The sequence below is a fragment of the Oreochromis niloticus genome, linkage group LG4 (assembly GCF_001858045.2).
Source record: "Oreochromis niloticus isolate F11D_XX linkage group LG4, O_niloticus_UMD_NMBU, whole genome shotgun sequence".
NCBI classification, from domain to species: domain Eukaryota; kingdom Metazoa; phylum Chordata; class Actinopteri; order Cichliformes; family Cichlidae; genus Oreochromis; species Oreochromis niloticus.
In genome coordinates this window covers 34700298-34722982 of record NC_031969.2, presented here as the reverse complement: position 1 = coordinate 34722982, position 22685 = coordinate 34700298, and the positions used below count along the sequence as shown (strand labels likewise).

The following is a 22685-nucleotide window of genomic DNA, read 5'->3' as shown; positions in this document are numbered from 1 at the left end:
TCCAGTCAGAGGAGGGTCAGAGGGAGGACCCGAGCTGGAAGCAGTCACATGGGCACAGTTAGAGTTAAGTTTCACTTCTGTGCTGCAGAAGAAGGACGATGGAGGGTCTGAGGGGTCTGCTGGTTCTGGTTCTGGTGCTGGTCTCTGTGCCATGTTCAGGTGAGTCCAGATGTTCAGCTTTGCCTTTAAACCTGCTCACCAGATGTGATTCTGCGTCACTCTGTGAAGCTTTTTTATCATTTTAACTGACAGTGACCCATATTTGACAACATGGAGGTAATAACAGTAATAATAATAATACATTGTATTTATAATTGCCTTTATAGACCCTCAAGGTCTCCTTACATCAGTGCAACAAAGTAAAAACAACTATGGAATAATGATGAAGGGTATGCAATTCTAGATGGTTTTAAGACGTGATTTAAAAGTAGAGAGAGAGTTTGTGGTCTGGAGATCTGCTGGAAGTGCATCCAAAGTCTCGGGCAGAACAACTAAAGGCTCTGAGTCGTGTGGTAGTCAGGTAACCAGGTGGAACAGACAGAAGGGAAGCTGAAGAAGAGCATACGAGGGGGAGAGTACATATAAAGATCAGGTAACTATGGAGGAGCGAGGTTATGAAGGGCTTTGAAAGTGAGAAGCAGGATGTGGAAATTGACACACCAAGACTCTTCACCTGAGGGGGGGGCGTGACAACAGAGTTATCGATGGATAATGAAAGGCTTCTGGTTGGGACTTCAGTCAGTGCTGATTTGGTGCCTATTAGAATAACTTCTGTCTTATTGAGGTGGTCAGCACCATCACCTCACAGTAACAGGGTTGTGGCTTCATGTGCACGGGTGCTCCAAACACCTGCAGGTTAGGTTAAGTCAGGGGTCTGCAACCTTTTACACCCAAAGAGCCATTTGGACCCGGTTTCCACGCAAAAGAAAACACTGGGAGCCGCAAATACTTTTTGACATCTAAAATGAAGATAACACTGTATATATTGTTTTTTACCTTTGTGCTTTGTGTGAACAACTAAGGTGTGTTGCTTATGAAATCCATGAAGTGCTACAGAGAAAATTACATTTTATTTACGTAATTAACACATTTTGAACTCTTAAAGAAATATAACAAAAGGAAAGACACCCAGCTGAACTAAAATGATCCATGTAGCAAACAAAAACTGTTGTCAGCCGCCACCCTTATATCGCCTTTGGGCTGTTGGAGCCTTGACCTGACTCTTAAAAAATAATTGGAAAAAAGCACTATGCTGCTGAAAAATGAAAAATAGATATTTGCAAAATTCTGCCTAAATATGTATTTTACCTGGTTAATGCGTGCGGCGGGGCGTGGTTTGCAGCGCCGCTGCAGGGGAGTGGGACGCACCTGAGCGACACCCGCAATCACGCCTCGCCGCCTTTACGTCTGCGCTTTCTGTGCTGTGTTGTTGGTGGTGTGTGTCGGGCTGTGAGCTGAAAAGCTACAGCCGGCTGTATGCGTACAGCAACCGTGTGTGAAAAGTGCTCAATAAAGAGATGCTCAAAAGCGCGTTCATGGAAACATCGTCGGGTCTGCCGTGATTTGTTTACAATGGGACTTTGCTCCTGAACCTCTGCGCACAGAGTCCGCAAATCGGGGCTGTACGAAGTCAGTTTACTCACGGTGTTTGTCTTTAACATAGTTCACGGTGGAGAACAGCTGCTGACATAATGTGGATCCGAAGATCCGTAGGGTTGAAAGTCTCAATAAATGCACGGCGTTTCGGCGGGTATACCGGCTTCCGCGAGTGTGACTCTTATTTTGAGCGATGAAAAAATAATAGAATATAATTTTATTTTTATATTTCAAAATCACAACAATCTTCCAATTTAGAACTACGAGTTAAAAAGAACTAACATAAATAAAATACACTTCAGCAAAATACTTCTAATTTATTTTCCCAAACCAGGCGGAGCCGCAGTATAAGGACTAAAGAGCCGCATGCGGCTCCGGAGCCGCGGGTTGCCGACCCCTGGGTTAAGTGATCATTCGGACTTAGTTGTCTACCTGTGAGCTGGATAAACTGGATTCAGACTCCCAACCCTGCAGTGCGGATGATGGATGAGTTACACGCACTGAATGGTGGCTCGGTGTGAACGTGGTTAATGCATACAGTAACGATATCATAGATCAGTATCGTCCCTTCTGTGTTAACGTGACTGTTGCTTACACCAGTGCAGTGTTACCACCCCTCACACTGTGTGTGGACGCAGCTCCTCCACAGAAGGTAGAAAAAATGAAACTGTCAGACCTGAACTCTTACCTTCTGTCGCCTCACAAAGATTTGTTTCCATACGCTGCAAACAGACATGAATGACGAGTAAAGACGTCGTTTGTATCAGTGGGTTTTTTACACTCCCAAATATTGCTCACGTTGCAGTGACGCATCTCATTAAAACGTTAACGTTAAAGTGAGCGGCACGTGAGTCACATAATGCTGGAGGTGTTTGTAGTGAAGCTGCAGGACTAAAAACCTGAAAGTAAAATAACAGAATCATGTCCTTAAAATTGTTTTATACCTTTAATCTCACATTTTTATCTTGATTTAATCATAAAACCTTGAAACAATCACAACCGTGAAGCCCGTGTTCATTCACAGCAGACTCATGGTACAAGTTACCATTGTGTGAAGTGTTGTACTACAATACAAGTGTGACGTTTGTTCTAGCCTGGCTACAGGATGTTCTCCTGCGCCTAGAAGCTACGAGAGAGCTTCTTGGATCTGCTGAAAACAGAACAGGACTGGGATGGTTTTATTCAACTTTGCATTTCACCAAAAATAGACTTTTAGTGCTCAGTGATTACTCTCACTGTTCATATTTCAAGAACATTTCGCTGATGATGCTTCACGCTTCTACTGAATCAAGTGTTTAAATGCAGGACTTCATTCTGTAGTGGAGTACTTTTACTACACTACAGAGTAAAAGTACTTTAAGTGGAAGTACTTTTACTGAAGGACCACAGCAGCTTGTAGTGTGTTCGGTGTTTTCTGTGGAACTCAAACACAGAGTAGAGTCGTTGGTTCAGGAGATCAGAACTAAATCTGTAAATAATCAACCTGAATAAACACACATGCACGCACACACGCACGCACACACATACACACACACACACGCACATGCATGCACACATACACGCACACACGCACACACACACGCACACAGTGTGTTTTAATTGCCACTTTGTCAGATTAGAGTCAGCAACAATCCTCCACGTTACCAGGACACCACCACACTGTCCACGTCTGTGACTCTGGCTGTGAGACGAACATTAAACTTTCTTTGTTCTTCGTTTGCTTCTGTTTTTGGAAGCGAGCCTGAAAATTGTGCAACTTTCACTAGAAGCAAAAACAAACTTTCCCCTATGTCGACATTTCACATTTCCCATCCCACACAGACACCCCACGCACGCACACACACACAAACAGAGTCTTGACTAACAACAACTGGTAAATAAAATACAATGTGAAATGAAGCAGACGGCTCGAGCTGTGATGCTACCTGCACGTGTCCACAGCAGCACGTGCAGGAGTCTCTCAGGCTTTCCTTACTAATGTTATCTAACATTACACTCTTCTACATCACAGGTTGATTATTAGGAGAAAATGTATCTGTTAGGATGATAAACACTAATGCTGGATGATGTGCAGATTCTTTCTATTATTATTAGTCCTTTATTTATCCAGGTTAAAAAATCTCATTTCCAAGAGAGCCCTGGCATCATGGCAGCAAAAGTCCAAAATACATGTATCACATAAGTACATAACATTTAAAACAAATACAATATCCCGTACAAACATGTGAGAAATATACAATAACAGATCAATTATAACTGATCTCAGAGCAGTGAAAGCAGAGCAGAGGTTAATCACGTATGTTTAAACGACCAGAAAAAGCTGCTCAGCTTGACCAGCTGCAGACACCGTTTACACCAGCACGCCAGTGAAATCATCAGAAACAGATTTCAGAGTCAAACAGAGTCCAGCCTGTTTCCAACCGACGCCACAAGAGGGCAGTAAGCTAAAGGATGGCTGCAAACAGGCAGTGAGAGAAGCTTTAAGGACCAGAGCTCGTGTAAGAAGAGAGGTCATGTTCACTTTGGCAGGGTGTAATCACAGGCACTGCTTGCATTGCTTTCAATCTCCCTTAACCTGAACACTTGATTCCAAAATGAAGCCAAAAATGAGATCTGAATGAATCACAAAACCCTTTGTTGAAGGTTTGAGGACTAGACAAAATGTCCCTGTAAACCATAAAGACCCCATATTTATAATAAAAAAAAACTGCAGTGTGAGATTTGACTCCAAATATAACTGAGTCTGAGTGACTCTTATGTCGCTAGTATTAGATTGTTATGTGTTCTGAATGGACACAAAGTTTCTCCTGTTTTCTATGATATTTTAAATATTTAAAAATATTTTTTTACATAATAATAATGGAGCATGAGGCAAAAATGCTCTCATAAAGATGGATAAGAACTAAAAGGTGTGTCCATTAATCATGTTTCCTGTCACCCTTGTGTGTGTGTGTGTGTGTGTGTGTGTGTGTGTGTGTGTGTGTGTGTGTGATTCTGCAGACTGTGTGAGGTGTTTCGCACGCTTCGACCTGAACACAGGTGAGTGTAATGAGGAGATCGGTGAGGTGGACGAAGACGACTGCTGTCAGAACCCAAACTATGGTTACATGGAAACAGACGGACAGTGTGAGTCCTGTGGGTGAGTACGTACACACACACACACACACACACACACACACACACACACACAAATAGTAAAAACTGCTGATACTTGCTCCTCCACCAACACTGTGTTGTGTATCTGTTGTGTTTTCAGTCTTCCCGCGTGGTCTTCTTGGTCGTCATGGTCCCTGTGCAACGTCCTGTGTGGGCAGGGAGTGAGACAGAGAAGCAGGAAGTGTTTCGGTATCGACCAATCAGAGTGCGAGAATGCTCCACTTTCTGAAAAACTTCAGACTGAACCCTGCAGTGGCGTCTGCTGCGACGGTACACACAGAAACACAAAGAGCAATACACGTTGTGTTTGAAAGTGGTAATTACGGTACCTGTGCGTGTGTGTGCGTGTAGATGAGGGGTGGAGCTCGTGGCTCGCCTGGTCTCCATGCTCGGTCACCTGTGGAGGCGTCGGGGTCAGGAAGCGAAGGCGAGAATGCTCCAGTCCTCCTCAGTGTCGCATGGCTTGCAGCGGTCCTTCAGAGGAGACTGAGAGATGTACAGCTCAAAACACCTGTCCAGGTAACATTGAGGTCATTCATGCTCTCGGGGTTCACAGGCTTCTTTGTGTTGAGAGTTTGGGGGGACAGGTGTGTTTCTGATAAAGGTCACAGGTAAGTTTCATTGGTGCTTTTAAAGCGGTTCAGTAAAGTCTTTCTGAGATTTTCTGAGTTCCCACCTGTCCCCTGTCTCTCTGTCTCACCTGTGCGTTTCAGTCCACGGTGGTTGGTCCAGCTGGTTTGGCTGGTCTCATTGTTCTGCTACGTGCATCGCTAAATCGGATGGCGATGTCATCATTCCCTCCAGGGTGCGACATCGCTCCTGCTCTAACCCCAGCCCCTCAGAGAACACATCGCCACCTGGCAACGGTTGCCCTGGAGACGTGTTACAGGTGCAGCACTGTAGCGAGCTCCCCAACTGTGCAGGTGAGAGAGCAACCAACTCATGATGTGATCCAAAAAAAGAGTTTATGGTCAAATTATCTGAGCTCTGATTGGCTGTCTCTGCAGAGGACGGCAGCTGGGGGGCGTGGTCTCCATTCAGACCATGCTCAGTCTCCTGTGGGGTGGGACTTCAGCTGTCAGAAAGGAAATGTGATAGCCCCGCCCCTAGATATGGAGGCAAAGTCTGCGAAGGGCCGAGCACTCAGAGCAAGATCTGTGAGAGTCCCTGTCCAGGTAACACACACACACACACACACACACACACTGACAAATACTCTCATATTAAAAAAGAAACTGAGAACACCTGGTGCCTTGGACTACAACACATTCAGTGATGTTGCCGCTGAAAGTCTCCCTGCTGAGTCTCGTCCACTCTTCCTGGACGTCTGAGGATGATCCTTATTTACTGATGTTATGTTATGATGCTGTGGTATAATGCTCCTTATCTATTTTGATCTTTTAAAACACAAAAAGTGACGCTGTGTAAAGTGTAAATAACAACAGAATGATTTACAAAAATCACACATTTTATTCACAGTAGAAAACATTCAAAGTTTTACTCCACGTGCTGCCTCCTGGAGTTTGTACCAATGTCAGGTGACATGACACAGTTAGTGTTAGCCAGCTCTCTGCGTCTCTAACAGTTGACGGGTTCTGGTCCGGTTGGTCGAGTTGGGGCGAGTGTTCAGGTTCCTGCATTCCACAAGGCAGAGCCATTCGAAGGACTCGCCAGCGCTCCTGTTCTAACCCCGCCCCTTCATCCAACCCGCCTGGTCAAAATTGTCAAGGTGACAGCCACCAGACAGAGAACTGCGACCACCTGCCCTTCTGCCCAGGTACGCCTGTGTGTGTCCCTACCGTACGAGTGCTCTATGACTCCTCAGTAAATAAAATAAGTCAGTAGCGCCCCCTGGAGTCAACACAAAGACAATAACCGGTTTTCCCATCTTTTATTTTTGTCTCTGCATCAGTGAATGGAAGTTGGGGGTCTTGGTCACCCTTCAGTTCCTGTCCTGTTACCTGTGGGCTGGGCCTTCAGGTGTCAGTCAGGAGATGTGACAGCCCCTCCCCCCAACATGGTGGTAGTCCATGTCTGGGAGAAGCACGTCAAACCAAGATCTGCTCAACCAAACTCCACTGTCCAGGTTTGGTACCTCAGCGCAGGTGAAGGGCAAAGACTGCGGCACGTGCTTCTGATTCATGTCCAAGTTCTGTTTTTTCAGTGGACGGCGTGTGGTCCGAGTGGTCCGAGTGGAGTGAGTGTAAGTACCCGGGCGGGCGAGACATCCGCTGTAGGAAAACTTATGGCAGCCATTCACGAGTGCGCGAGTGTCTCCATCGGGCTCATAACGGGTCCATCTGTGAAGGCGACAACCTGACCGAGAGACGAGTGTGCTACTACATCAAAGACTGCAACAGTGAGTCTGTCCTCAACTTTCAACAGATTATTTTGACTTTTTAAAGAAAGGCTGAATAAGCTATGCCTCGTGCTTGGAAAGGCGAACTGAATCTGTCAGTGTAACATGGAAGACCGGTGTGGCCTCGGTGACGTCAGCCTCACTGCCGGAGCCTCTGCTGGCCTGTAGAGCAGCTGCAGGTCTTGGTGGCTCACCGGCTTCATTTTCATGAGTTTTTTGGAGGCTGCTGCTTTTTGATCGTATGTTTTTGTGTTACAGTGAACGGCCACTGGGAGGCCTGGACACCGTGGAGTCTCTGTGATCCACCCTGCGGCGAAAACTCGGTCCGGTCCAGGAAGAGAATCTGCAAACCTGATTACACCGGCTACAAGTCAGTTTACAGACTGGAAAACAAAGACAGCAAACCAAATCAAATCTATCGTGCAGTTAAAAATCCAGTCGGGAGCTGATATTTTAACATCACAGAGAGAACCTTAAAGTCTGAAGCCTTGTTTCATAGTCGCAGCCACAGTTTAACCAGCTGTGAGCTCCAGGCCATCCAGGATGTTAGGTAATAGATGCTACCTGGGCTAATATCACCTGTGCACAGGTTGTTGTTGTTAAAACGCAGATTAAAAAAAATAGCAATAACAAAAAGCTAAAGCGTCATTGGATGGTTGTTGACTGCGCTGTGGTTGAAGTATACGTGAACTGGTCAGACTAAGTCACATTCACTGCTTCAATGTTCACATGATGCACTCTTCTGTTAAAAAACAGGCGAGGACAGAAGAAGCAGATTTACACACTTTGGTCATCTTTTGATACCAACCCCAGTTCCAAAGGACTTGGTACACTGTGTGAAGGAAAAACATGAGATCCAAACCCAAATGATATGTTCACGACAGAACAGAGAAAACTAACCAAAAATCAAAACGGAGACACTTTAACACTTCATGAAAAATATTTGGCAGCAAAATGTCCCAGAAAAAAGTTTCTGCAAAAAACTGTGAATGTTTCATCTACAGTACATTTCTGCATAATCTGCAGGAATCTCTGCGCAGGGCCGCTAACCTGTGATCTTCAGGCAGCCCCGCATTAAAATCAGGCATGATTCCGAACTCGAACATTTGACGTTTTCTGCACTTTATTGTGAATAAAATACGGGTTTATCCCTCCACCCGTGTTCTCCGGCTTATCCGGGTTTGGGTTGCAGGGCACTGAGATTCTAAGGCCGCCAAAGTGGAAGCTGGGCGGAGTCTCACTCAGTGTCAGCAGTACGAACCAAGCTCTCTGTGGGTGTAGGGTACCTCCCACAGAGGATGCAGTCGAATTCAATTCAATTCGATATAAATAAAATTGAATGTAATGTCTACGTGTAGACAAACTCACACCCACCCTCAAATATAACCGAGAGGATAAAGAGCTGGTCCAGTGTTTCACGACCAGAATGAGAACCGGGTTGTTCGATTAAACGGCGAACGCTGGCATAGACCTTCCCAGGGAGCCCTTCTTACAGACGGGCACATCAGTTTATGAGATTTCGAAGTGTTGTGTTCCAGTTTTGTGTTGTACCACCTTTTTTGGAATTGGGGCTGTACACATTTCAGTTGCTTTGAAAGTGAAATAAATCAGAGTCCTACAGGTTTTAGTGAAACTAGTGTATCAAACCGCAGTTTTGCGAATACGACATGTGTTTGTGTGTTTTCAGCCTTTACCCTCCTCGTTCCTCGGAGAAAGCTTCATTTTATGGGACACCAAAAGTCAACTGCGGCCCGTTGCCCATCGGCGAGCAGCAGGACCAGAGCCAGCCCTGCATCAACGTCCCGCCCTGCGCCTAACCACGGCGATGACATCAGCTCTAACCTCGTACAGTTACCAACAGTCCAGATGTCTGGCTGCAGATGACGATTTGAGGGCGGAGCTCGTGCTGGTGTGTTATTAGAATGATGTCATAGATTACATTTGACCTGTGAGGTCAAAGCTTCAGCGGCGTGATTTTAATGATAGTTATTGTAATGGTTTCCAGCCTGGGGCCCAGGTGGCTGATGGGAGCAGACGCACACATTCTGCCACACAAATCTAACTTTTGTTGTGAAATGTTGGCTCATTATACCTGTGCTGAAAGTTTTGGTTCATTAAATGATTTCAAGTCTATTTTGGTCATTTTGAGTCATGATGGAGGATCAAATCCTCTGATGAGCTGCAGATGGATCCATCTCACTGATACCGTAACCACGACGACAGAGAAGGGTACTTTCATCACAGCAGACTCGAAAATACCAATAACTACACAATCACTGATGATAATACAGATTAATTTACTCAAACAGTTGATTCTGTTTATCTGGATGTTTTCAGTGGGAGAAACGTTTCACCATCATCAGGTGACTCCTTCAGTCTCAGCTGACTGCAGGTTTCCAACAGTAGTGACTGAAACCAGCCCACTGAATGAAGCTGGGAGGTCCGTTTATGATCATTAATATGCAAATTGTCATCACCTCTGATCATTTTGGGATTTCCTTACCTGGATGCCTGAGCATGCATCAGGACATCATTTCATTTTGTTTGTATCAAAGTAATAATGGGCAGGACCTTGTCGAATGAACAGCAGCTGTTACTAAAGCTGCTCTGCTTCTCACATCTGTGAGCGCCGTCAGCCTGGAGCTGAAACACAGCTGGGGTTCTTCCGAGGAGCAGCTGGACGTTCTCACTGTTATCTCGGACTTCTTTGTGCAGGAGGAACATTTTCAGGGCCGGACCAAAGTCCTTTAAAAAAAAACTTTTATAAATCCATCAGCTCTCTGCCAGAGTTTGTGTTTTCTTTCTTCTTCCCTCTCTGAGCCTGCTTCTGTTAAAAGGGAGTTTTTCCTTCCCACTTTCACTGAGTGGTAGCAATCATCCGACCGCTCGGTTTTCTAACACTGTATCATTACATTTCTATATAAAGCACCTCGAGGGGGCTGTTATGAATTAATAAAACACCAAATACACAGACATGTACTTTTACTTCTGTCACCATCTTTGCTTTTCCCCTCCCACAGACTTTTTACTGTGCAAAGGTCTCGAGTCTCCCTCATTTTTTCATATTTTGCAGTGATTCTCTGAACCATGTTCACGAAATACAGAATATCAGTGAAGAACAGTTTGAATCACACTAACGAGCTGGTGCGAGTGGTCTCAACTCAGCTTTCTCTGATGGAACTTCTCTGAGTTCATAATTCATCAGTTCATCAAAGAACAGCACTGACATGTAGCTGAAACCATGACCACTCCTCCAACGTGCTTCACAGATGGTTGCAGTCTCACTGTTGGACCTCCTCGGAGCCTTATGATGCTCAAAAGGTTCAAAGGTCAGAGCTCAGAGGCTTAACAAAAACACTGGTCTGAAAACGGTCTGGTCCAAGGACTGGACTGAAATACCTTCAGAAGCTAAAGAAGTATTGGTCAACTTAAACAATCGCCAAGTCGGCTCTTTGGAAACAAAAAGAAATGAGCTGAGGCTCAAGACTTTTGCACAGTAGACTCTGGTTTTCAGGATTACCTGTGGAATTCCTGGAAGCATTGAACCTGCGTACAGATCAAAGACGGAGAGCACCTTGGTCCCGCCCACACTGTTTTATTAACAGGTGAGAAGCACAGCTTACTGCTCCCCACACCACAGACAACATGTCAGCACATCTGCAGTCCTTCAGTGTGCAGGTTTACCCCCACGTTCACCGTTTGACATCATGGAAGTGCCCGCAGGGCGCTCAAGTCCCGGCTCCAGTGTTCCAGTGTTCCCAGTGTCTGAATGCGCTCGGGTCCAGTTCATCTGAACGCCAGCTTGTTCCAGTGCAGCTTGGGGAAGCTGTAGTTCAGTAGTCGTCACAGTAAAAACCTCTTCTTTTCTTATTTTTTTGGTAATGACGCCCCGACAGTCAGAGCGGCGGTCGCCTCCAGGATCCCGGCCGTCGTACGGAGCGCGCCGCCTCACACACCGACGTGTTACCAGATGCATGAAGGAAACACAGAGATTCAAACACCACCCGACTCATCCACCCCACACCACACTTTTAATGAAGTCGGGTCATTTCTGTTCGTTTCTCTGTAACTTTGAACGATTCTGTTTGTGCAGTGGTTGGTCAGGTGCGCAAAGGTGTGAGAGTGGGTGGGGTTTGACCTTCAACGCCCAAGTCTGCTCAGATCTCTCTGAGCGAGCTGAAGGAAGAAAACGGCTGTTTACGATCACCTGTCGCCCTCTGAAGGGTCAGCTGACTCGTTTACCTGCGTGGGGCTCGAGACAGTGGAGGAAACGCTGCTGCGGGAACTAAAGGACGGCCAAGTAACACTAGCTCAATGATAAAACCCCGAAGCGGACCCAGGCTCATTCTCAGGAAATATTTCAGTGACATTCACAGCGCGCTCCTCTTCCTGGAGCTCCACACCTACATTCAGACTCCACCTTTCCTCACCTGAAGTGCAAAAATCGTACCAAAGGTTTCAGCGTACACGAGGTCGACGAACGGGGAGCGGTTTGCGAGGACTCATCTTCACGATTGGGCCAAACGCACAAAAGTCGCTCAGTGCAAATATGAAAGTGAAGAACTTTACACGACAGTGCAGCAGACGGCTGACGTCTCCGAGCCAATCAGACGAGAGCCGCTCACGCTTCAGCAGCAGCGTAAACGTCACGAGGACATCCTCAGTTTTGGGGCGGTGACGTGATCCGGTGGGAGTGAACAACTAACCTGCCTGAATGTTTAAGCGATCAGAGCAGGGACACCTGAACGCCTCGGCCGACGGAGGCGCCACGAACGCCACCTCGAGCAACACTTTCACATCATCACCAGGTTTTCAGATCCAAAACCCAGAAATGTCTCCTACATTCTTACAGATGGCAGACGTTTGAGGATGTATGGGTCAGACTCTGATCCCAGCTCACAGCTGATGCTGACCGCTCTGCATATTAGAGCCTATCAAATATCTTTATGATGAATCAAGCTACAAATCAGCTAATCAGACGAATCAAAGCTGCTTAAATTTACCTTTAAAAGGTTCAATCATTTGTTTCTTCTGTGATGTTTTATCCATTTAAAGAACTTTTCGTGCATTCAGGGGACCGTTTAACACTTTGTGCTGCGCCCTCGTCACCTCTCGGCGCTCTGAGCTGGGATAAATCTGTACCGCCTTCTGCTCTCGGGATCAGAGACCCTCTCGTATCGCCTCAAAGTGCTTCTTCACGTCACACGTCAGAGGACCCCAGAGGCGACCGACACTTTCTCAGCTCGTTTCTCTTTTACTGATTTTAGCTAACATCGATGTCTGGCTGCTCAGCGATGACATCAAAAGAGAGGCGGAGTCTCCACATCCCCGGCCCCTCCCCAGTCGACTCCCCGTGAGCCGATCAGAGAGCTGAAAGGAGGGTGGATCATCTGAAACCCGCCCGAATACGGGACTGAGCGGAGGGAGCCGACTGGCTGAAGTCTGAAAGTTCAGTTTGATTTTTGAACATCCTTCAGTGATCGAGTCCGAGAAACAAAGAAAAGGAAAGAACTGCAGAGAGAGAAGAAGAAGAGGAGACACCGTCATCACTACAGTGCACACTTATCTGTGTTAGCTTAGCATGAACAGTCTAAAACAGAAAAATCTAATCATGAATGTAATCTCATTACTACTGTCTGTAACACAGTAAATCAGTTGTTTAATTGTGTGAGACAGGTGAAAATAGAAAATAATAAAGTCCTGTGACAAACTAAAAGAAACAAACCGTCAGGCTAACAGAGCATCTCCGTCCTGTTAGTATTTATTAATAACGAAGCAAACAGTGATCATCACTGGGAACTGACACTTTTCTTTTATTGCTGTGATTTCATCCAGTTGCTCTAAACAGCTAATAAAAATAAATAAAAATAAAAGCTTTAAACTGAGCGTGTGTCTGCAGATCTGCACGTGTCTGAAACGTGAAGATGACTCACGCCGGCTTCGGGCTCCGGTGCTACGTTTGCGACTCGACCCCCAGCTGGCCACCGCCCTCCGTCACCCGCTCCTTCTCCTCCTTCTGCTCCTTGTCCTCCTTCAGCGTGGGACTGATCTCCTCTTCGGGGTCGTAGTAATAAAACTTCCTCAGGTAGGCGATCAGAGGTCTGAGGGGAGCCAGGACGGATGTTAGCAGCTCGCTTACACTCTCCGACATTCAGACGCATTTTTACAACATGGACCTTGACGCAGACATGCACTGACTGCTTTTTTAATAATAGCAATTCAGCAGATCACAGGACGCCTCTCTGTATTGTCTCCATCACAGCGTCCGGGTTAGATCGCCTTCGATCCGTTACTCATACCGAGGCTCTCAGCTCTGGCTAGCTTTAGCTTTTTGTCATGCTCTGGTGTGTGAGGGGAGCTTTGTGCTCGTGCTCTCTAACAGCAGGTCACTGTCAGAGCGCATGAAACGGGCTGTAATGAGTCACAGGTGAGACTGAGGTAAATAACCTGCAGTTATTTACATCACATGATCAGACCAACCATGTGAAACTGACATGAAGGATCAAATAAACAAAAGCTGTCTGTGTACTGTGACACAATGAAACTAACCCAAATGATGGCTTTAAAGAAAAACCCTGCTGCTGGTCTCCGTCACGCTGCAGCCCTTCATGCGTTTTGTTTTGGGTCAATATGATTATTTTCAGTTTCAGGTTGTTTCAAGATTGTTTTAAATCCATGAGCTCGCCGGGCGTCCTTGAAGGACCGCAGGACCTCGTGTTACTCTGAATGAAACAGATTCACGGGACAGCTAAACGTCAGCTATGCGTCTCTAAGGTCAGGAGTACAGCGTCTGACGTGGGCGCTCAGACGGGTACGTACGTGGGCAGCGGCAGCTCCTGGATGTGGTCGATCCGGACCAGCTGTCTGATGCAGAAGCGACAGAGATGCTGCAGAGACTTAACGCTGCTGAACCTGGAGACCGGGTACAGGAGCTGGACCGGGGTCGGCGGCAGACCTGAACACACAAGGACATGAAACTCAAAATATATTACATATAGATTTATTTTATATCGAGTAACGTGAACAGGACAAAAGTCAAATCGATTCAAAATCAAAATCCAGTAAATATTATAGTAACGTATTTTACAAAGTATGTGGACAGCCAACCTTTGTAACTAAAGCTAATGTGTCCAGATACTTATGGAGTGTACCTGTATATGTACTTATATAATGTCTTGTCTGTGAAGATAATGTAGATGATATAATGTCTTCATTGGATTCTATAATTGTCCAAAAGTATGCGGACAAGCAGAACCTGTTTTCATCTCATCAACCCCCCAGCGTGTCCCTATATATTTGGCCACACCATATATAATATAATACACGGAGTCAAAACTATATGGACAAGAGTCATCACTGACAGCACGAAACATGGACACAGCTTCAGGGTTGGAAAAACATTGAGGTCACACTAGCTGCGTAGTTGAGTAGTGTGGCTGTGACCCACGCGGCGTCCATGTTAGAATCTAATGACCGAGCAGCTGCAGTCACAGATATCCTGGAGCTGACTGGATGCTGGTACCTGGGACTCGCGAGCGCAGGAAGTACAGGAACTTTCCGTTCTTGGAGTGCATGATGGCTCGCTCGATGAACTCCACCACCGAGTGACAGCGGTCCTCAAACTTTGGGTGACACCACAGGCTGAACGTCCCTGCAGGACGAGAAACCGTGAGACACGGACGCAGGCTCACAGGCGAGGCGTGGCGCTGCACAGGTGTGTGTGTGTTACCTCTGTAGTGCTCCATGCGTGTGTGGTGTGTGACTCCCTGCGACCTGAAGCTCAGACTCAGGATGTAGCGCGGGTCTGAGCTGTCCCGCACCAGAAACGAGCCGTCCGGTTTCCCCTTCAGCTTCATCTCGGCGTCCTCCCAGTTCATTGGCCCCCAGTACCAGCCGCACTGAAAGCAGACGCACAGGTTAGCTCCGCCCACTCGCCCAGCAGGTTACAAAAGTAGGCAGTAGTAGCTCCACCTTCTCCAGCTCTCTGAGGCTGGTGGCGAAGCTGCCGGCATCGGGTCGACTGAGCGGGCAGCGAGGGGCGAGCCGTGGGGCGGGTGGTGGCCGTCGGGCCGCAGGGGACGGGTCGAGGTAAACCTCGCAGGAAGGTGTCTGAAGGACATGAGTTTAAAATTTACATAAACAAATACAGCTACAGAACAAAGAAAAACAAAAACCAGAACGTAAAAACATCCCAAATGTAAAAAGAAAATCAAAATTGATGTTTTTTAAGTTTAATTATTGAAAAACAAATCAAATACCGTATTTTCACGACTATAAGACGCACATAAAAGTCTTAGATTTTCTTCAAAAAGTGTGGCGCGCCCTATAGTGCAGTGCGCCCTGTGTGTGTTGTTGTTGTAAGGAGGACGTAGTAGAGAACACCATGAGAACGCTAAAGGGGGAAGTGTGGGCGTTGATTGTATATAAAGGAACAGGTATGTGCGTTATGCAGAACATCGTTGTTTTAACAACCCTGAAAATGGCAAAGAGACACGCTTATGAAGCACAGTTTAAACTGAAGGCCATCAGCTACGTGGAGGAACATGGAAATCGAGCAGCCGTGAGAGAATTTAAGATTAATGAATGGATGGTTCGCAAGTGGAGGAAGCTGGAAAACGAGCTCCGACAGGTCAAGAAGACGCAGCTGAGTTTCCGCGGACATAAGGCGAGGTGGCCCGAGTTGGAGGAAAGACTCGAGCAGTGGATCATCGAGCAAAGAACGAGTGGGAGAAGCGTTTCGACGGTCACCATTCGACTAAAAGCAGTAACGCTAGCAGAAGAAATGAAAATTGAACATTTCCAAGGAGGCCCGTCTTGGTGCTTTCGTTTCATGAAACGGTGCCATTTTTCCATCCGGACCAGGACTACGGTAGCGCAGCAACTTCCAGCAGATTATAATGACAAGCTGGCCATCTTCCGCTCCTACTGCAGCAAACACATCGCCGACAAACACATCCAGCCCAGCCGCATCACTAACATGGACGAGGTGCCGCTCACTTTCGACATCCCGGTGAGTCGCACTGTGGAGAAGAAGGGGACCAGCACGGTAGCGATACGCACAACAGGGCACGAAAAGTCTTCTTTTACCGTTGTGCTTGGCTGCCATGCTAATGGACAGAAACTGCCGCCTATGGTGATTTTAAGAGAAAGACTTTGCCTAAAGAGAAGTTTCCAGCAGGAATCATCATTAAGGCAAATGAAAAGGGCTGGATGGATGAGGAAATGATGAAAGAGTGGCTGAGGGAGGTGTATGTAAGGAGACCAGGTGGTTTTTTCCACGCATCACCATCGCTGTTGATCTGTGACTCTATGCGTGCCCATCTCACAGCCGATGTGAAAAAACAAGTGAAGCAAATGAACTGTGAGCTTGCTGTCATTCCGGGAGGCCTGACAAAGGAACTCCAACCGCTGGACATCGGTGTGAACCGGCCGTTCAAAGTAAGGCTGCGAGCGGCGTGGGAGCGATGGATGACCGATGGAGACCACAGTTTCACTAAGAGTGGAAGGCAACACCGGGCGAGTTACACCACAATTTGCGAATGGATTGTAGACGCTTGGGCTAACATGTCTGCTGGCTCTGTTGTTCGAGCTTTTGCAAAAGCCGGCATCATTTCCGAGGAGCCGCACGGCACGGAAAGTGACTCTCAGTGAAGAAAGTGAACCTGGCATGTTTGGTGGAGATTTAGCACAGCTGTTCAATTCAGACACAGAGGATGAGGATGATAGGTTTGATTGATGACGATTATAAAAATGTGAATACCAAACTCAGTTTTGCTCCCGCTCTATTTTTAAATACGCACACTTGTATGCTTGTGTGTGTTGTTGTTGTAAGGCGGACGTAGTAGAGGACACCATGAGAACGTTAAAGGGGGCGTAGATTGTATATAAAACCCACGCCCTATAATCAGGTGCGCCTTATGTGTGTGTTAAATACAGTAATGGCACACATAACTGAGACTGCGCCTTTTACGGTGCGTCTTATGGTCGTGAAAATACGGTACATAAATGTATTAATTAGTCAAAGCTAGAGCTGGGCGATAAAACGATAACGATATGTGTTGCGAAATAACTTTTTCTCGATAGAAAAATTTAACTATTGCGATACACCTCATCTCTCTTGGCCTCTTAAAAGAAAAAAAAAGAACAGCCAATCCAAATTAAGTAGCGCAGAGCCGAACCAATCACAGCGTCACGTCACGTGACTTGTTACGTACAGCACAAGCGCCAAGGCGCACATGTGTATTTGTTTGGGAAGCAGCCAGCCGGGCTGCCCGGGTAATGAAGGAAATGAGTGTGCTGACTAGAGAAAAATCAACCGAGAGCGTGAGCGAAGGTTACCGAAGAAAAAACAGATGATGGTTCCAATGCCGGAGAGCTTGTCGAACGGAAGGGCCACAGAAGTTCCGTAGTGTGAAGGTATTTCGGCTATTTCAAGTCTGACAAAAACAGAGTAGCGCGCACTGTAAATTGTGCCGAAAGCGAGTCTGGAAATACAATAAAGCGGTGCATGCTCAATCTCTGACTGAAAGCGCTGATTCGTCATTTGGCTTTTGTCAGACTAAAGTAACTGTTAAAACTGTTTGAAAAGCTAAGCTATACAACAAGGAGAGATTGAGAATTTCCTTTTAGTTCTCGGTTTATTTGATATTGACAAAAGTTAGTCAATTTTGTCTGTTCTTCTGTAAAACAAACTAAGATTTATTTTTAGAATTAATATTTTGTTTCTAAGTGGAATTGACAATTTAGTCTGTTTTGTTTGTTCTATTTTGAAACTCAAACTCTTTAGCGGCTGCCTTTTGTGTAGTTTGCAATATTTGCCTTTATTTATCTGAAACTGAAGTCTCATGTTCCTTAAGTACATCTACCCTGTTGAACTTATTATGGGAAATAAATATTTAAATCAAAACAAGCTGCTGATTATTTCACATTTTACTTGTGAGCAACGGCACATTTAAATCTTACAAATATAGTTATTTGGCTTATATCGTGATATATATCGTTATCGCCTGAAATGAAAAAAACATATCGTGATATGAAAAAAATCTTATATCGCCCAGCTCTAGTCAAAGCTAAAAAAAAGTTAAAAAAACTCCATAAAAAATAGAAAAGAAACCTGAACAGGAAACGCATCAACAAATAAACACACACGCCATCAATCAGTTCAGTGTCTGTGTGTGTGTGTGTGTGTGTGTGTGTGCGCGCGCTACCGTTGAGGCTCAGGCTGTGCTGGATGGTGTTGAGGGAGGGGGGCAGGGCCATCGGTCGGGGGGGCAGCGACTGCATGGAGGCCCCGGCGCTGCGCTCCATGAAGGGGCCGTGCTGCTGAGGAGGACCCCCGAAATCATCTGCAAAGAAACATTCAAAATAATAAGAGCCAAAAAATTAAACTTTATACAAAGTAACAATTCTAAAACAGAATAACTGCCTCTGATTGGTCCTCAGAGGACTAAACTCCTTCAATGAGATGATTAAAACGATTCCACAAAAACCTGTGACAGCAGAAACTCACCTGAGAGTCACGGCAGACACACACACACACACACACACACACACAGAAGGAGGAAGTGAAAACAGGAAGCAGAAGAGGAGGAGGAAGTACCAAGCAAACTGAGGCTCCGTCTGGGAGGGGGAGGAGGAGTGGGGGGTGGAGAGAGTTCCCCCCCTCCGAGAAATATCCACATCGACCAGAGAGACCGTCTCACCTGGACACAGGTGAAAGCAGAGAGAGGGAGGGGTTAGAGGAGAGGGAAAGATTAGTGAGCAGAGCGATCAGCTGACCTGATGAGTCATGTGATCAGACAGAAGCATAGCTGATAGGAGAGGTGTGTTAGGAGCAAAACAGGAAAAAAAGTTTTGTTTTTCTGAATAAAACATAAATAAAAATCGATCAACAGCCGATTGGTCCCCGAGCCGCATGTCTGACACCGTGGAGCAAAGGAGTCTGAGGACGGGTCATCAGTCTCTGACCGGACCAGTCTGGCCGTCAGGTCTCCAGAGACCCACACTGCCCCGGCCCCAGCCCCTGGAGCACCCCACAAGTTTGGCAGGACCAAAACTGTCAAATTCATAAATAAATAAAATTAAGTAAATAAATTAAATATTAAAGTCATTTCCTTAAAAACATACTTGGTGTATTTAATGTGACATTTTTGGGTTGCTTTGGTCCTCCGCTGATCAGAGGCAGGTCACATGACACCTGAGTTTTACCTGCTCTCTGCTCACCTGGACTCGCACATTAAAGAGCGTTTAACATTCTCACGGCCGCAGAGCATGCATGAACGAGCTTAAACAGGGTTCCTAATAAACTGGCCGCTCAGGGCTGCTGAACACACTCAGTCACACAAACTCAGGTAAAAACATCTGTTCACCTCTCACACACTCACAGCTGTGTGGACTCACCGGTGAAAGCCGGAGTGAAGGGCACCGGAGAGAAGGCACTGTGAGGTCTGGATACCTGCAGCCTGAAGACACAAACAACACCATCAGCACCATCACCTTCATCCTGACTGCAGAGCGAGGAACGAAGGTTTCAATGCTGTAACTCGTCAACATGTTCGTATCCACGGAAACGATCCTGAGTGAGAATCAGCAGCCACCGGACTCCATTCAGAATAAACATTTCAGCTCAAAGAAAAGCTTCAGGACACTTTGATGCTTTAAGTCTTTGTTCAGATCTAAAGTGACCCCTTCAAACACCAGCGTGACACAAAAACACGCCCTACACCTGCCGACGGACGCACAGCCGCTCGCTGTGGTCTGAGAAATCACTCTTCACTGCCAGAAAGAGAAAAGTGACTGCTGTGTTTCACACTATGGTCAGTGTGACTGTGGGGGTGAAATGTCACGTGTACACCATCACACTGACTGCAGGTGAGCAGCAGGTTAGTTTGTCAACACAAACTAACCTGCTGCTCGCGGAAGCGTCCTGAGGAGAGGACAGTTTCACTTCCTGCGTGCTGACAGGTAAAGTCACCAAAGTGTTTATTCGGCAATAAAAACTGATCCCATCTAACACCTGGTGTCACCTGACTCTCACCTGCCCAGGTGTTTTCAGTATCCATGGTTACAACAAAGCACCCCACTAGACCCATATTTACCCGCCACGGCAGCCCCTACCCTTAGCAGTGAGGATGCTGATTGCCATGACAACAGAGGAAGTTGTGTGAATTTTGTCGACCCTGCCGTTTCCACTAACGCCATTTTTGGCGTTACCCTCCGCGCCTTCGACACTCGTCTATCCGCGTTAAATTTTCTGATGAGTGAAAAACGTTTTGTCTGCATTGCGTGAGCCGACCTGAACCTGTAACTCTGAAAACTGGACCGCCCTCAGTGTCACATGATTAGAGACACTTTCACTGTGAGCTGCACAGGAATACGAAACATGAAGTCTACTCGATCGGCCGCAAGAATGAGACTGTCAGAAAATCCCCCACTTCGAGGAAACAGGAAGTGAGTCGCCCCTGAACAAAAACAAGGTCACCGATTCACTCCGATCTGTTCTGTGATGTCAGAGAAACTAAGCAGCTGATTAATCAATACTACTTGATCAGTTTGTGACCTCACCTGCCGTCCTGGTCTGGGTTGCTGCAGGTGGACCCCCACACGTCCAACAGGCTGCCACCCGATGATGTGGACGACGCTAAGGACGGCCTCTTGTCTAGCAGTCCCCCGAGCCGCCACTCGAGCTCTTGGTTCTGAATAGCTTGCTGAGCCGGACTTTCAGCGACCCCCCCTTCCTCGACTTCCCCCGTGGCATCTTCTCCCCCTCCCTTCCTCCTGCACCCCCCTCCCCCTCCAGGACCACCAGAGGGGAGGCTGACCGACCCGCTCCCCCAGAAGCCACACCCAGTTTAGGGGTAGCGGCACGGCTCTGTGGCTGGGAGCGCGACTGGTGCTGATGCTGTGGGCGACGGCTTGGGTCAGAGGATGGGAGGGGGTCGGGGAGCACCGCAGCAGCCTGGGAGAGTGGTGAGCGGACGGGCGGGTACGGGCAGGGGTTGGCGGTGCTGCCGACGAGGGGCTGGGGGTCCGCGCAGGAGGGGAGGGACACGGTGGCGCCGAGAACGGCGAGTGAGGACCGGCAGCTCTGATCTGTGCACACCCCCGCCTCCTCTGCCAGTCTGTGCACCTGCCGCATCAGCCCGCTGAGAGTCCCACTGGAGAACACAGACCCCGCCCCCCCAGGCGTCCCTGCACCCACCACCCACTCGGTTTTCTCTGTGTCCTCCCCCTCCGCATCCCCGGACTCTGCCCCGAGTCCCCCCACCTCCTCTGACCCCAGACCCTCCAGGACCAGCAGGGCGTCGCTCGTCTCGCTGGGGTCCTCACCAGGCCCAATGCCCCCTGACCCCGAGGCCAGGACGCCATGGCAGGAACAGCGAGGAAGCGAGAGCACCAGATCCTGCCCGCCACCTCCTTCCCTCCCCTCGCCCGGGTGTACTGGCCTCTGGGCCGGAGCCAGGACCGGGTCCTGACATCTGGGGGGACAGGTTTTCCTGGGCTCCAGTAGTCCTGCCCGCAGGGCTTGGTCCAGCAGGCCTGGGGGCCACTTAGCCAGCCGGTCTGTCAGCAGGTGGTGTGTGTGGCACAGGACCGACCCAGACTCCGAGTCCAGAGCCGGGACGCCCCGCTGGGGGGCCTGGGAGCCCAGCCTCAGGACCGGGTGCCATTGCAATAGCTGCTGCGGCTGCAGGTTCACCTGCGAAGGGGGGCTCTGGTCCTTTCCTCCACCGGGACCAGCTGTCGCGCTGCCGGGACCCGTGCCCGGCCCCGGGTCCAGCTGCTGTCTCTGTCGCTCTGCCTCCTCCTGCAGGAAGCCCGGGGGCGGCTGCTCCAACCCGCACTCCAGGATCCGGTCTCCGGACCGCAGCAAGTTCTGGAGCACCATCAGCTGCGCTCCGTGCCCCGCAGAGCCGTGCCCGCGCGGCACCGGGAAGTCCACAAAGTCCTCGGACGGAGGGGGCGACAGCGGCGTCTCGGAGCCCGACGGGGCCTGCGTCAGCCCCAGCCCGCCGCTCAGCTCTCCTTTCCCGGGTAGCGGAGAGCTGTAATGCGGTGATGCCGAGCCGAGGCCTGCCGAGGGGCCGCCAGAATCCACATCGAACCCGCCGCCGTGGCGGCCCAGCGCGGCTTTGACGGGGCCGAACCCGCCGCCCCCGGACATCAGCTCGTCGGGCTCGTCCAGCCGGTCGTACTCCGCGGCGGACACGAGCCGCATGAGCACGAAGTCCGGAGACATTTCTTGCTGCGCGTCATTCATGGCGGCGGCTAACGTTAGCTGCGCGGCTAGTCGCTCCGCGCTTACATAACAGCTGCGGGGCTAACGGCTAGCTGCTAGCTGCTGCCGCATCTCCCCGCAGAGCTACCCGGGTCGCCGGCAGCGCACAGCCGCGGACATGTGAAGTCCGGTCCGGTTCGTGACGGTGAAGGCTCCGCTGGACGACGTCAGAACATGAAGGAACGAGAGAAACGGGCCCGGTGCCGCCGCTCCGTGACGTTAGCTGTTAGCCTCCTAAAGACTCCTCATCCTCCGGTCAGACAACACGGTGGGAGGCGGGGCTGCGCACGCAGGATC

General features: G+C 48.3%; 2 protein-coding genes across 2 annotated transcripts; one reads left to right on the top strand and one right to left on the bottom strand.

The window, feature by feature from the left end:
- On the top strand, nt 1–9091 carry LOC100708418 (properdin). The gene is made up of 11 exons (XM_005469179.4): nt 1–159; nt 4597–4735; nt 4853–5022; nt 5104–5271; nt 5466–5675; nt 5760–5927; nt 6338–6529; nt 6665–6838; nt 6917–7111; nt 7370–7481; nt 8799–9091. The coding sequence occupies exons 1-11, from the start codon at nt 99–101 to the stop codon at nt 8926–8928; spliced, it is 1719 nt and encodes a 572-aa protein (XP_005469236.1). The 5' UTR covers nt 1–98; the 3' UTR covers nt 8929–9091.
- LOC100708692 (suppressor of cytokine signaling 7) lies at nt 8973–22655 on the bottom strand. The gene is given in 13 exon segments (XM_005469177.4): nt 8973–12622; nt 13045–13212; nt 13931–14066; nt 14634–14762; nt 14841–15009; nt 15083–15184; nt 15186–15220; nt 18319–18456; nt 18711–18769; nt 18771–18813; nt 19511–19572; nt 20675–20772; nt 20775–22655. Coding segments are annotated over 12 exon segments (2715 nt in total). The 5' UTR covers nt 22371–22655; the 3' UTR covers nt 8973–12622; nt 13045–13064.
- Nucleotides 22656–22685: the final 30 nt, after the last annotated feature.

Excerpts from the sequence above, each read along its gene's own strand:
- LOC100708418 (XM_005469179.4), top strand. The coding sequence starts at position 99 with ATGGAGGGTCTGAGGGGTCTGCTGGTTCTGGTTCTGGTGCTGGTCTCT. Across the intron at positions 5,928-6,337 it reads CTGTGAGAGTCCCTGTCCAG|TTGACGGGTTCTGGTCCGGT; the intron begins GTAACACACACA and ends CGTCTCTAACAG. Across the intron at positions 6,839-6,916 it reads AACCAAACTCCACTGTCCAG|TGGACGGCGTGTGGTCCGAG; the intron begins GTTTGGTACCTC and ends CTGTTTTTTCAG.